General features: G+C 51.4%; 1 protein-coding gene across 1 annotated transcript in view; it reads left to right on the top strand.

Annotated features, from left to right (window-relative positions):
• Positions 1 to 247: 247 nt before the first annotated feature.
• LOC144262358 (fibrinogen-like protein 1) overlaps positions 248 to 15,566 on the top strand; it is a 32,400-nt gene continuing 17,081 nt past the window's right edge. Inside the window, exon 1 of the mRNA XM_077812119.1 lies at positions 248 to 682. Within this exon, the coding sequence (XP_077668245.1) occupies positions 248 to 682 (435 nt within the window). The remainder of the gene's footprint in view (positions 683 to 15,566) is intronic.

Raw genomic sequence — 15,566 nt, 5'->3', positions numbered from 1 at the left:
ATGAGGAGCAGTAAAGGTCTATGGGGTCAGGCCAGCGCCTTCTCCTCAATAACCCACTTCACTCTCACACACTGCGTTCCCCATTTGTGTGTGGCTGCTACCCAGTTATCCCCGCTGTGAGCTACATGCCAGCAGGACCCTTCCTCTTTGGCCTCTTGGCACAGTAGCCATTGGCTCTCTCGGCGGTAGCCAGTGCTACGCATGTGGGTTTCCCCAAGTGGCCATCTCGATCCTGGGCACTGAATGAATGACAGTGTGTTACCCAGGTGGCTCCTTGTTTGCACCCTTCACCTTCCTCATGAAGTTCGCCCTCCCCCTCGGCTCCACCAGGATGGCCCTGTGGTCTCTCATCTTCATGGCCGTCCTGAATGGCCCCTCGCTGCAGAAGCCCCTGGCTGCTGAAGATGACAGCAGGGGGCACCACGGGAACACAGGCCTGATCCAGTGCGGGGAGTACAGCAACCAGATCCTGCCCAACGGCCGGTGTAAGATTGTTGCCACCTTGCCACAGATGGACGAGCAGCGGTGCCCAGATATGTTCCGCTGCACGGACGAGGTCTCCTACTGGCTCCACGAGAACGAGGAGCGCAAGCAGCAGATCCTGGAGCTGCGGGAGCTGATCTCTGAGCTGCAGGAGGAGCTGAGGAACCACCGGCATCGCATCAAAGTCCTTGAGCTGCAGGTAAAATCCAGGAGCATTTCCCTGGCCTCCCAACTGCCTTTCGTAGGCCTCCGGTCTTTGCCAGGGGTGGGCGTGTGGGTGGGCACAGTAGGATACACATAGGTTAATTGTGACCCTTCCTTCCTCTTCTGAGGTCACTTCTCATCTGACCCCACCAACACAAGGAATCTCCAGCCTTATTATTCCATCCAACTCCCTTTCTCAGTTGTCAAGTTTTTGGATCATTAGGGTTACGCTCTGCTATAATTTCTGCATCACCTCCCTGCTCATTGAAAGACAGATGGAAGTACAGAGCTGGGTATTTGGCACCTGCGTTTTCCCACTTCTTTGCCCCCTGCTTGGTCATCTGCACCTGGTCAAAGTGGGTCCGAATCACTATTATGAGAGAATCCTGATCTGCTAGTATTTGACATCCACATAGCATTCTCCTCATTCAAACACTTACGCAAGGTGCGGGGAGAAGCCAGGCCCAGGTGTGAAATTTGATGCACTCTCTGGAACCTCAACTGTCATGTCTCCTGCTGCTTACAAGCAATGCACCATCCCTGGCACTGTAATAAGGTGACCTGAGTGCAGCTCATGCCAAATGTAGCTTCAACCAGGGCTAGATTAATTTCCCGCACATGGTTTAATTGCTCCTGGCTTTAGGCAGCCTGGATCTGGATTCGGCATGCTGGTCCATTGGGGAGGAACTAGGAGGAATGGGGGGAAAACTGAGCAACTTTCAGCTATTGGGGGGGAAACCTTTCCAGGCAGTGAGATCTTATTAGGCTCTCAGAGGAAGTGATGGAAGCTGTTTGCTTGAGTCATTACAACCAGATTGGACAAAACCCTAGAGAATAGACTATGGGTCAAAATCTTGCACTAGCCTCCCCAGGCTGGACGAGATGAGTCCGGCATGTCAAAGTGCTGTGAGTCATTTGCTGTTTGGCTTTGTTTCATTCTCTTTTGCCTTCCCCGGCTCCTTCTGCTGATCCCCATTTTGCAATGTATCGCCTTCCCGGCAGATTTCCAGGTCATTGTTGTTTTGTCCCTGGGCCTGAGTCACAGAGACCTTTCCATCTGCCCCGTGCTCGTGTCCTGATTCAGCCATGCTCAGTCCAACAGCCCGCCTTGTTCAGACTGACCCTCTCTTGCCTGTCTGAGCTCAGTCCAAGCAGGACCCTTTCTGAGCCCTGAACTTCACCTCTCTCTCATCACATATACAGTGATTGCATTGGCACCGATACCTGCCCTTTTCTATAGGCTTCAGCACAAAGTGTGTGGATCTTCAGGGTGTTTAGGTATTGGTCCCCAGCTCGTTGTCTGCAGTAATCCATGAGTACCTTGAAGAGACTGGAGTTGGTCCCTATCAGCACAGACACATCAGAGGTTCCTTTAGGGTCGGGGCATATTAAGGCAGCTGTGTCCACCTCTTCTCTTACCCCAGCCACTTCCTCTGGGAATTCCAGGTGCACTGTGACGTACCCTTGGTAGAGGTATTCATCCACGCTGAGGCCACACAGGCCAAGGCCAGTCAGGGGCTGTATAGACAGGTGCCTAAGCATCCATTGGTAGAAGGACTGAAATATAATTGTCACTTGAGATCCAGTGCCAAGCACTGCTTCACGTTCTGTCCCTTTGATCCTCACCGCGACCTCTGCTCAAGGCCCTTTCAGTCCTGAGGGCATCCCAGTTGGACGGTCTTTTCCAGGAGAGCCTTCAAGTCCTGTGGGTCTGCGTGGCCCCCAGATCCTTCAGCAGTTCCTCAACCCCCTTCCCAACTGGTCCTCAGCTTTCCATACACTAAGGAGAGATTTTCTTCATGGCGCTTGGCTGCACTGTGCCCATCCTGACCACACCAGGAGCAGAAGAATTGTCCTTTCCCCTGTCACCCACGTGGGCTGGGGGCTCTAAATGCTGACTTTTCCATCGCCACAGGCAGAGGCTTCTTACTCCTGGAAGTCTTAGCTTGGTCAATGGTGCTTTGCAGCTCAGCTATGTGTGTTGGGCAAGTTCCTCTCCAGCGCTCGCCATCAGCACATTGGTTGTCCGCAACGGTGCTGTGCTGGCTGGCTCAGATGTCTGGGCTTCCCAAAACTCACTGGCAGCCTGCCTTTCTTCCTCCTCGCTGACATCAGCTGGGAGTAACTCGGGGGACGTTTCTGTCGCTCTCTTAACTGGAGATGAACTAGAATCAGCTTCTGATATTGAGTTTTTCTCTTACAATTTGAGCTGGTCTGGTCCATCTGCTCAGCAGTCACTGCTCCCTTCTGGACAGCTCTCTGAAGCAGTCTCTCTCCACCTCTGTATATAGGCTGAAACCTTCTCTCCCCCCCCCACCCTTTGCTGTCGGGAATTAAGGAACTTACAGTAACTGTCCTCAGAGCCCTCTACACTCCCAAAGGTGTGATCAGGGGCCTCTAGACAGTCCTTCACACTGACCCCAGGGTTAGCGAGCTTCAGGGTGCAAATCACGTCGAATGCTGGGCCCTTTGGCTCTCTACTTGACATCTTCACGTTTCTGCGTCTGGTACAGCCCACTCCTGGAGCATTTCAGTGGTATGTTCTATCCAGGCTTCAAACACCTGGGGAAGAGGCATTGGGATAGGACCACCAGCAAGTAACTTTAACTTGCGATAGGAGCTTGACGTAGCATGGGACAACACACCTTTTCCAATGTTTGCCTCGTGATTTTGCCCAATCATTGGCCAAGGCTGCAGTCCCCCCCCCCTCCCCCCCCAGCAAGGGGCTGCTGAGTCAGGGCCCAACCAACCTGACGTATTCACCATTATACAAACAGTGATTTTCGTCAAAAATACAGCAGGATTGTTTTCCCAACTTTGTGAATTACTCAAGATGTGCTTGCGAGGGGTACTGACCCAGCATCCCAGTCAAGCCCCCTTTAAAATGTAACCCTTCTTCCAGGTGGAGCCAGCAGCGAGTGGGCGAGTTTCAATATCTAAGGGTGACTTTCCATAGATACAACACACAACTGGCACAAGCCCCCACCCAGTAACCTGGGAAAATTATGCACCAACCCCTAGGTGCCTCTGAGAGGCAATACTTCCCTCCTCTTATTAAATTTCTTTTCTACACTCAGACTCTGTGCTAGCAAGAGAGGAAGTAACTTGGTGTTAATTTGGGAAAGCACCACAAACAGAGTTCATAAGCCATGAGCAAAAGCCCCAAGCCCAAGTAAGTTGGGTAGTGCCCTTTTCACCTCAGGTTCTAAAGTCCAGCAAACCAAAAGTCTCTTTAACGTGCCCAGTCCTTCTCTGCACCTCACTCACAGTTGCTGTCCTTGCTCAGTGCAGACCCAGAGTTCAGAGGTGCGTCTGCAGAGTTCACCTCACCTCCTGGCTAGGGTAAGGAGGCACGTTACTTGCCCCACTGCTTGGGCGCTCATCTGCCGCTCGCTGTGCCTCTCCAGCCACTCATTCGCCAGCTGACTGTAAGTCATTGCTGGCTGCCACTTGCCTTTCTGCTGTGATCTCTGCATATCTGTCTTAGTGATTTTCAGCTCTTTGCAATCTGGGCAGAGATGCTGCCCCATTGTAACTGATTTCAGCTCTGATTGAGCATTTAAAATAACAAAAGAGCCTCCTGATGAAGCCTATTTAGTGCTTTCTTTGAACAGTGGGGAGGAACAGGTTAAACCAGACCAGGTGGAACCCTTGGAGGGTTTGTAATCCTCCTGGCTGGGACACCTGTCCTTACCCCTCTACCTTCACTGGGCTCTGGCATTCAAGCCCCTGGTTTAACAAGGTCCTTTCAGCTAAGGGTAGCCCCCCTCATTTGGGACAGGTTAAGCACAGTCCTGCTTCCCTGTATTCCTATAATCACAATATTGGTAACAGCATTTCACTACCCCTGCATTCCATACTAAAGTGATTTGTAACCCAATGCCAGCCAAAGTTGATGACTTTGAGCAAAACACCAGTCTGTCTGCTGGATATCTCAGCAGAGCAGGAGCAAACTGTATTTACATAAACACATCCAAAGTCTCTCCCACTCCCGGCTAGCTGTCAGGGAAGCATTCATTCAGGTCATTTAGACCCTTACATGTGATTAAAACAAACTTCCCCAAATATCCCTCCCACTTGATCCCTGCCTCATCATCCTCCCAGTTCATGCTGGTCCCCTCTGTCTCTCAGCTGTCCTGGCACCTGCAAGGAGTAGCTCCCGCCATTCAAAGCCACCCTCTGCTTTCCTCTCTCTTACCCTCTCCCCTTCTGTCATTTGCTCTGCTCCTCCTCCTCCACCCTGTCCATTTGATCAGTATTTCCTGTTTTCCATCCCCATCCTCCACCAGACCTTGTCACAAGTGGATGTGCCTCCAGGTTCCTCAAGTTATCTGTCAGCCCTTTTCCCAACTACCAGCTGGATCCTGAAACCCTTGCGAAGGTTTCACCAGTCCTTAGCTAGGCAGTCTCCTTCTGTTTGGACCCTAAATGATTTATTTGCCCCCCCAGCCCTGCTGCTAGGAAATGGGCAGTCTTTGCCCCAGGCCCAGAGGCTTCAGGAAGAGTTAGTTATGCTAAAGAAGCTCTGTCTGGGGCTGCCGCTTTCCCCGTGTTCCTCATTTTAGGTCGATATCCTCTGTTGGTGGCCCAGGTGTAACGAGCATACCTGTCCATTCCCACCTGCAGCAGGTTGGCATCAGTGCTTGATGCCACAGTTTCTAGGAGGACTGTGCCCGACGCGCTCTTGGGGCAGTCTCCTCCCCACCCCCTGCGTACAGAGAGAGGCAGCTTGGCAGTGTTGGCAAATGGAGCAGGGGCCACGTACATCCAGCTCTGAAGAGCCGGCACCCAGCCAGCTGTGCCCAACCAGAACAGCCCCAGCTGCGCACATCTGGCACCTAGTGGTTTAAGCGTCTGGCTAGTCAGCTCCTAAGCAGATGGGGCAAAGGACGGGGTGGGGTGTGTGAGCGTCACATCGATGTGACGAGAGGAAAACGCTGGACACTGGCACTGTTAATATTGTACCTCAGGAGAGGTATGATGACCCTGAGCCTCTGCCTCTCGCTGCAGCCTCTCAGACCCTGGAGCTAATGGTATTGGAAAGGAGAGAGAGGAGGAAAGGGCCAGCTGCCTGCACCAGCTGGGGAATTGTCAGCGCGTACCCCCAAGAACCTGTCTCCCTCCCGCACCAGGCTTCCCAGGCCTGCTGTGCCCCATCCAGCCACTGAATGGCTTTCTCTCCCCTTCCCCCGCACTTCCTGCTTGGCTGGCTCTACAGGAGTTCCCGTTGCAGGCCTTGGTCTAAGAAACCCAGTCCGGTCCTGGATTGAGTCCTGCCCCTGGATGGACATGCTGATGTACCCTTTGGTTCCTCTACACTGCAATTAGACACCCAGCTGACTCAGGCTCCCAGGGCTTGGTGTAAGGGGTTGTTTCATTATGGTGTAGATGTTCAGACTCGGGCTGCAGCCCAGGCTCTGGGTCCCTCTTGCCTCACAGGGTCTTAGATCCCGGGCTCCAGCCTGAGCTCAGATGTCTACACTATTAACAGCTCTTTAGCCCGAGTCAGCTGGCACAGGCCAGCCACAGGTGTCTGATTGCTGTGCAGACATCCCCAAAGCGCTCAGGGACGCCTGGAATTCCCTTCTCTATGTTCCCAGATGTTGGAGATTAGAAGAGACCCAACAAGCCCTGTCTCCACCCCCTGTCAATGAAGGGTTGCTCCCTACACACTGTGCTCCAGGACTTTCTCTAGCCCAGCTGTAAATGTCTCAAGCAATGGGGCTTCCTGCATGGCCCTTGGGAGACTATTTCACAGTCAAATAGATCCCATCTCCAGTTTTCCTGCCATCCAGTCACTCTTTCCCGTTGTTCATTTCCCTGTCCTTTCTCCCAGATGCAACCCCTTGTTCCTCCAAACTATCCATCTCCCACCTGGGTCTTCCCCCCCATCGTGGTTTGGTCAAGTTTCACCTGTTGCAATGTGTTCACATTTCCTCCTAAATTGCTGCTCTTTCCAAAAAGCTTCACCAGGCCAGCTGCTGCTGGCTGTGATGGTGCTGTAAATCCGGAGTGACTCCACTATGTAACTGCCAGCCCCCGGGGGCAGTGGAAAAGTCCCGGTAACCCCCAGAACAGTTGTGACGTGACTGTTTACGAATGAGTCAGGTCTGCTCCCAGGCCGCCTTTACCCCAACGGCTGCACCTCTCAGATAAAGGGGCACTGCAGTTGTTTCCCCCCCTAAGCTGCCTGCGAGTCCTGTAGCAGCAATGGACTAGCTCAGATCCCTCCTCCGGAAGGATTAGTGTGAGACTGCCCTGCATGCTGCTTGGTTTAATAAGATCTCCAGCCATCTGTCCTCTGCCCAGCTCGGAGCCCATCTAGGTCTCTCAGTGAAGGACGGTGATTCATTCATTTGTTTATTTTTGCACTGCGATATGCCAGGGCCTAGATCCTTAGCTGGTGTCAGTGGAGCTCCTCCTGCTGAGGATCGGGCACCTGGGGAGTCTTTTAACAGATCTGGGAAACAGACACAGTGGGGGAGGCTTATTTAGAAGTTGATGAAGGGGGGAATCCACTCCAGAGGAGGAGAGGGATCCAAGGGGCTGTAGCCAGGCAGAGTGCAGGGCAGTTATGCAAAGGAACATGGGGGTTGAAGATCAGGAATCTCTTCGTTACTCTGGATCCCACAGCCTGGTCTCTCAAGGGAAGCCATTGAACCCCTACTGCTTGGGACATTTTAAAGGAGCTGGAAGCACATACTGCAAGGAGCTCTCCTGAACTGACCAAAGGCCCAGTGGTTCTGTTCCTTCTCCCTCCCCTCTGATAGGCTGCAGGACCATGTGGCACTAGCTGAAATCAGGACAGTGGATACATAAAGGACTTTCTGCCACACTAGGGTCCTGATCAATGGCCAGGGCTCCTAAGCACTAGATAATATAAATGAATAACACCAATCTAAGCAAGTTCACAGACTTACTAGGCGGAGGACTGCAAGAAACACCAGTCACTACACAAGAAAGGGAGTTTGTTGTAGTTTCATAATCGATTTGGGGCCAATTGTTGCTCCTGTCAAACAATATTACTTAACTCTTCCATAGCAGATTTCATCCCTAAATCTCTAAGGGCTTTACAAAAGCCAGTGAGTATCACGGTCCCATATTACAGATGGGGAAACTGAGTCACAGAGCCGGGGCATGTTTCAAAGGTTCCAAGACCAGAAGGGACCACTGTGGTCATCCAGTGTGATCATCTATGTAAACCACGCCAGAGAACTTCCCCAAAATAACTTATAGCGCAGATCTCTTAGAAAAACACCCACCCTTGATTTAAAAAGTGTCTGTGAGGAAGAATCCATCACGACCCTTGGTAAATTTTTCCAATGGTTAATTACTGTCACTGTTAAAAATCAGAGGGGTAGCCGTGTTAGTCTGGATCTGTAAAAGCGGCAAAGAGTCCTGTGGCACCTTATAGACTAACAGACATATTGGAACATAAGCTTTTGTGGGTGAATATTTCGTGATGCCTCCAACGAAGTGGGTATTCATCCACGAAAGCTTATGCTCCAATACGTCTGTTAGTCTATAAGGTGCCACAGGACTCTTTGCCACTGTTAAAAATGTACGCCTTATTTCCAGTCTGAATTTGTCTAGCTTCACCTTCCACGCATTGGACCATGTTAGACCTTTCTCTGCTAGATTGAAGATCCCATGATTAAATATTTATTCCCCGTGCAGGTACTTAGAGACTCTGATTAAGTCACCCCGTAACCTTCTCTTTGTGAAGCTAAATAGACTGAGCTCCATGAGTCTATCACTATAAGGCAGGTTTTCTAATCCTTTAATCAGTCATGGCTCTTCTCTGAACCCTCCCCAATTATCAACATCCTTCCTGAATTGTGGGCACTGGAACTGGACACAGGATTCCAGCAGTGGTCGCACAAGTGCCGAATACAGAGGTCAAATAACCTCTCTACTGCTTGCTCAAGGGCACAGAGCAAAGCAAGGAGTAAAACCCTTGTTCAGTTCCCTGTCCATCGGACCATGCTGCCTGTCACATGGAGCAAGCTTAGTCTGTAGCTGTGTTATTGGAATCCTAGCCTAAGGTCTCACAGCCACTCGGCATCCCCTCAAACGCTTCTCTCTGCTCACGTACTCCATGCTGCGAGCATGTTCATTTCTATCCTGTGGGATTGCCAAATGCAACCCCATTGATTGAGACGTGATCATGTGACTGAAAGCAGTTTGTTATGGCTAGCTGGTTTCACTGGTTTGATTGTTATTTTTGAACATTAGCTGGCTAGTAATTGGCTGGTCCATCTAGCCAGTATCCTGTCTTCCAAGCGTGGCCAATGCCAGATGGTTTAGATGGAATGAACATAACAGGCGATCATCGAGTTATGCATCTCCTTTCGTCCATTCCCAGCTTCTTGCAGTCAGACATTTAGGGACGCCCAGAGCATGGCATTGCATCTCTGACCATCTGATAGCCATTGATGGACTTATCCTTCATGAACTTATCTAATTCATTTTTGAATCCAGTTATAGTCTTGGCCTTCACAACATCCCCTGGCAATGAGTTCCGCAGGTTGACTGTGCATTGTGTGAAGAAATACTTCCTTTCATTTGTTTTCGTCCTGCTGCCTATTAATTTCGTTGGATGACCCCTGGTTCTTGTGTTATGAGAAGGAGTAAATAACACTTCCTTATTTACTTTCTCCACACCAGTCATGATTTTGTAGACCTCTATCATATCCCCCTTAGTTGCTTCTTTTCCAAGCTGAACGGTTCCAGTCTTTTTAATTTCTCCTCATCTGGAAGCTGTTCCATACCCCTAATAATTTTTGTTGCCCTTTTCTGTACCTTTTCCAATTCTAATATATCTCTTTTGAGATGGGGCAAAGAGATCTGCACAATACTATTCAAGGTGCAGGTGTACCATGGATTTATACAGAGGCATTATGATATTTTTTGTCTGATTATCTGTCCCTTTCCTAATGATTCCTAACATTCTGTTTGTTTTTTTGACTACTGCTGCACATGGAGTGGATGTTTTCAGAGAACTATCCACAATGACTCCATGATCTCCTTCTTGAGTGGGAACAGCTAATTTAGACCCCATCATTGTGTATGGATAGTTGAGATTATGCTTTCCAATGTGCATTGCTTTGCATTTATCAACACTGCGGGGTACCAGTCCCCTGGGAAGCAGGGCAGTTGGGAGGATAAGCACATTAAAGATGGAGAGGTGCTCAGATACTATCGTGATGGAAAGCCATGTAATACCCTCAGGCAGTCAGACAGAGAGGGAGAGTCCTGTGAAGGTGACAGTCTCTCATTATTAAGAGTTCATCTCATTCTTCCTGTTTATTCTCCAAAGTAAAAATGCCAGGTGCAATGCCCCACATTGTGTGTTAACCAGTTGTGATGTGACAAGGACTTGACTGTGACATGATTTACGAGGAGAGGCTGAAGGAACTGGGATTATTTAGTCTGCAGAAGAGAGGAGTGAGGGGGAATTTGATAGCAGCCTTCAACTACCTGAAGGGGGTTTCCAAAGAGGATGGAGCTCGGCTGTTCTCAGTGGTGGCAGATGACAGAACAAGGAGCAATGGTCTCGAGTTGTAGTGGGGGAGGTTTAGGTTGGCTATTAGGAAACACTGTTTCACTGCGGGGGTGGTGAAGCACTGGAATGGGTTACTTAGGGAGGTAGTGGAATTTCCATCCTTAGAGGTTTTTAAGGCCCAGCTTGACAAAGCCCTGGCTGGGATGATTTAGTTGGGGATCGGTCCTGCTTGGAGCAGGGGGTTGGACTAGATGATCTCCGGAGGTCCCTTCCAACCCTGATATTCTGTGATTCTAAGGAGTCTGAGGGCTGCTGGAAATCAAGGGGCAGGAGCAGATGAATTCCAGTATTCCTTCAGATGCAGTTTATTGACACAGCCACAACCAATACACTATAAAACAATAATCAGAATGATGTGACAAACAGAGTTGGATCGTCTAGTCCTTGTGATTTATTACACCGCCAGAGAGAGTTCAATCCAGGTGAGAAAAGGTTTCACGTTGTTATTGAACCTCGTAAATCTTTGCTGTCAAATGGCACTCCAGATTGGCTGGCTGCATTGAATTATGCAGATTGTTGGGTAGCACTCAGCGTAATCAAATACCGACTTGGGGATAGTATTATCAGGATTCCAGTGAAAATCCATGAATACCTTAGGCAAAGAGCATTACAGCAAATATCGGCTCCAGATTGTTTTCCAAAGTTTTCCTGTGAATCCTGAAGCCAGCAGAAACAGTTATAACAGAATGGCAGTTGCACCATCCTGTGGCAGAAATGCCGAATGACTTTCCTTGGCTAGAAAGGATGGGGGAAGCTGGGTCTTTGAATTATCAGTATCAGCTAAAAGAGACCAAATTGTGGACACTTGAAAAACAGCTTCAGCTAACTGAAGATTCAAGCATCTCTGCAGTGTCGTCACAGATCCAGGGTGGATCGTAAGTGGAGGTGCATAGTCTGTATATCCTGGATGGCAAATTTAACCAGCAGCAATCTTGCACTGCTATTTGGGGTTTCACACTAGCAGCTGCAGAAGGGAGGCAGCCCCATTAGAGGATCAGGACTCAGAATACAGAGGCATTGATCTCAGAGGTGGAAAGGCTGGGGGTGCAGTTAATTTCAGGCACAATGTTGCACCTTGGTGCCCCAACGTTAGACCATTTATATGCAGTGATGAGCTGCCAAAATCTTAATACCCAGTTCCCTCCTCGCCCCACGAGGGGGTCGTTGGCCACCCCCGCCCCGTGGGACTCCTGCCCCGTCCAACCCCCCCATGTTCCTTGATGCCCCCCCTCCCTCGCCTGTCCCCTGACTGCCCCCAGAACCAGGCAGGAGGGTCTCGTGGGCCACCATAGTGGGTGCCCACCCCACCCCTAAGAACCAGAGGGACCTGCCGGGGGGCGAGGTGGGGAGTCCTGGAGGTGCTTACTTGGGGCAGCTCCCAGGAAGCATCCAGCAGGTCCCTCTGGCTCCTGGGGCGGGAGAGCGTAGCTGGGGGGAGAGCAGGGGGGAGCGGCTGCTCCCCCGACTGATCACATCAAAAGTGGTGCCTTAGACGCCGACTCCCTGGGTGCTCCGGGGCTGGAGCCCCCACGGGGAGAATTTGATGGGTGCAGAGCCCCCACCGGCAGCTCCCCGCCCCGCGCCTGGTCCCAGCTCACCTCCGCGCCTCCTTCCCTGAACGCGCCACCCTGCTCTGCTTCTCTGCCCCCGCCCCCCGGCTTCCCACGTATCCGCTGTTGGCGCTGGAAGTCGGGGAGGGCTGAGAAGCAGGCGGCGGCTTCCTGCTCAGGCCCAGGGAGGCGGAGGTGAGCTGGGGCAGGGAGCGGTTCCCCTGCCCCTCCCCCCCGGTTACCTGCTGCAGCGTGGGCAGCCCCCCTCCTCACACCCCTGCCCCAGCTCACCTCCGCTCCACCTCCCTGGGCCTGAGCGCAAAGCTACCACTTGCTTCTCAGCCCTCCCAGGCTTCCCGCCCCAACAGCTGATTCATGTCCGTATAATTAGTGGGAATAACACCAGTCAAACTGGCACTTTGGTGTCTCAGCGGACAAAGTCGTGGGCCCAGAAAGGGAGGCAAGGGTTGGGAGATCTGGTCCCCTAGGTCACATCTGGTTCCTCCTGCTGGGGGGCAGGGCCGCGTTGTGTTCTTGGAGCCCCGTCGCAGTGAGCTGCACTAGCAGGGGATGCCGCGTGCGGAGTCAGCCGGCTTTGCTGTTGTTGTAATGAAAGACCGCCAGGCTCAGTTCGGTGGTGAAGGTGCTTGGCCAGGCTTATTGTCAATAAAGCACAGCATTAGTGCCCTGGCCAGCGGGTCACAGGGACATTACCCCATGGACGCCTGTGACAAGGCAAAGACTCAATCAGGACACCAGGGTCCGGTCCCCTCGGCTGAGACAAAGGTGCCCCTCCTATAACTCGATACAAACAAGTTCCGTGTGACACTCCAGATGTTGTTCATTATCATCCTTATACCTTGTACCTGCTAGTTCGAACAAAACATGCTTTTCCATCTCCGTCATCTGAGCCTTATCTTACAAGGGGCCAGTGTGTTCCTGGGCCATCCCTTGGGAATTTGTTTAGGTAGTTACTCGAGAGCTCTGGGTGTTCTTGTACCATGTTCCCCAGTCAGGAGCGTGCTCACTTGGTTAGCCAATACGTGGTGTCTTACTCTTCTGCCAAGGCCAGATCTACTGTGGTTCACACTGCTAGTTATGTCTAGGGCTTCAGCAAGACCTACATACAGCAGTTACGCACAGTAGCAGAGCTTTCACCCATCCTGCTGCAAGTGTCCCAAGCTCGGGGGCTCTCACTCCTTCCCTTGGGGAGAATGTTTCGCATTCAGGCCATTTCACTGGGAGGGTGTTTTCCCTCATAATCAACCTACATTTGCATTTGTTTAATGTCATCCCGTTATTCCTAATTATCCCCCGGTAGGGGTGTTATCCCTGTAGGGCACCCCACATACCTGGACATTGCATTACAGGGGACTTCACCTATCATACGGCTCCTGGTGGCCACTTCCTTGGCCATGATGGCCAGTCCCAGAGGGTGTCTTCTCTACATGCCCTCTATAGGTTTTCTGGGGCCCAGGCCTCCAGCTCCCAAGATACCTAGGCTGCTCCCCTCTTTGCTGCACCCACCTCCCATGACAGCTAAGTTCCTTGGGAGCGATGGAGTTGTCACCTTCATGGGGGAAGATGGTGGGAGCAGGAGATGGGGCTTTGCAGGGCTAAGGCCTGGATCTCATCTCCGGAGGGGGTTAGAAGAACCAAATCTCATTGCCTTCAGAACTTAATGCACTTGATGTGGTGTTCCCAGAGACACAGCAGAGGAAAGAGCAGGGGACAAAATACTCCATAGCTCCCACTGTGTTGGGGGATGGAAACCTAGGGCCAGACCCACAGTTGGTGCAAAATGATGTAGCTCCACTGACATCAATAGGGATACCCTGATTGACACCTGCTGAGGATCTGGCTCCTGGCCGAGGTCTGTCAGTCACTTGTATTTTTGCTCTATCCCTTGGCCGAGGCTCAGATACAACAGGGATGGGCACCATGACTAAGAACCTCGATGAAGAATGACAAAGCCGGAGGAAGTTCAGTTCTGCTCAGAACACGTGTTCCATGGTCATTCAACCTCAAATCTTTAGCTCTGATGGAGTTCCCATGACTCAGAGTCGGTGCTGAAGATCACCCAGCTCTACTGAGTGACAGAGAATAGAATAGCAGACAGCACAACCAAGTAACAATATAGATCCAGTAGTGTAGGGAGTCCAGTAGAAATGCCTCTAGTAATATACTGGAAACTATTTTTAATGGTCTCTGGTGATTCTAGTAGGAAGAGAGCCTGAGACATAAGCCCTTGTGTCAGAGGTCTGGTCTGGGGCAGGACCTGCTCACGGAATCTGGCAACAACAGGGCTGATATTGCAAAAATACACATTCCTAAGAAGTGCTAGTCACAAAGTACTTACGCAAACACATCCCAGTGGTATCAAAACATTCCAGTATCAAAAATTGTACAAAAATGTTTCCCAAGAATAACAGGAACACACTGATCCCTCCTAAAAGATAAGGTCAGGATGACAGTATGTAATAAAAATGTTTTAATCAAACCAACATGTACAAGATAATGAGTGATAACTAGCCACATCAGGGAGCAGTAACTATGTCAGAGGAGCAGTACTAACTTGTTTGTATCAGGATATAAAGATGTATCTCAGAGGGAGTATCTTTGGGATGGGCAGGGATGGTGTCCCTAGCCTCTGTTTGCCAGAAGCTGGGAATGGGCGACGGGATGGATCACTTGATGATTACCTGTTCTCTTCATTCCCTCTGGGGCACCTGGCACTGGCCACTGTCGGAAGACAGGATACTTCGCTAGATGGACCTTTGATCTGACCCAGTAGGGCCGTTCTTATGTCTGGCCTAGGGAGGAACGGAAAGTCCTGCCATCACTGAGCTGGTCCATTGTTACGGGCATACATGTATTAGTGGTCTGGTAAAGTCTGCGGAATACTAGTACCCTGCTGCATCGACAATAAACCCGGCTAGGTGCCTTCATCCCTTAACAGATCTTGTGGTCATTGGGCAGTTTGCTCAAGGTCTGCTGTGCCACACACACAGCCAAAACCCACACACACACACAGTCAAACATCTATCAACATCTAACCACAGTGATAACAAAAGCAGAGGATTGGAGTCACGGGTGATGGATTCTTCGTAAAAGTGAGGGGGTCACGAGGCCTCACCCCCTCCAAGGCCCTGTCCCTGCCCCGCTGCCTCCCCTGAGGCCCCACTCCCCAGCCAAGCCAAAAGCTGGAGCCAGGCCTGGGAGCTGCGGACCCTCCACCTGCTCAGGGTAGCGGGGCCTAAGAGCAGTCCCCGGCCTGTGTCCCTGCCTACCGGGCCCCTCACCCAGGGCAGGTGGAGGGTCTGTGGCTCCCTACAGCTGCCCACGTGACTCTTACCCCAACTCAGCTCCAGTTTTTGGCCTGGCCTGGTGGCAGGGCCTTGGGGGCCAAACAGCCACAGCCGGGCCATGGTAAGAGCTACGCTGGACGGAGAACCCAGGGGGTGGGGACATAGGCTGAGGGTTGCTTTCGGCCCCCTACCCCTACCCCAGGCATGCGGAGGGTCCACAGCTCCCCACAGTTCCCCAGGCCACTTTTACCGGAGCCGGGCTTCAGCTTCCGGCCTAGCTGGTGGGCGGGACCTCGGGGGGAAGAAGGCCCATGGCGAAAAGTGGATGGGCCATGGCTCCTTGTCTCTCCCCATTCCAGCGCCCCGATTGGAGTTACAGAGCACCAGCTCAAGAAGCTGCATTTTACTGAAACTGAAAGTTTTCAGGGGCTGTTGGTAGGTTTTTTTATAGATGGC

The sequence above is a fragment of the Eretmochelys imbricata genome, chromosome 3 (genome assembly GCF_965152235.1).
Source record: "Eretmochelys imbricata isolate rEreImb1 chromosome 3, rEreImb1.hap1, whole genome shotgun sequence".
Lineage (NCBI taxonomy): Eukaryota > Metazoa > Chordata > Testudines > Cheloniidae > Eretmochelys > Eretmochelys imbricata.
Note: the sequence above shows the minus strand (reverse complement) of the source record. Positions and strands in the feature narration are given on the sequence as shown.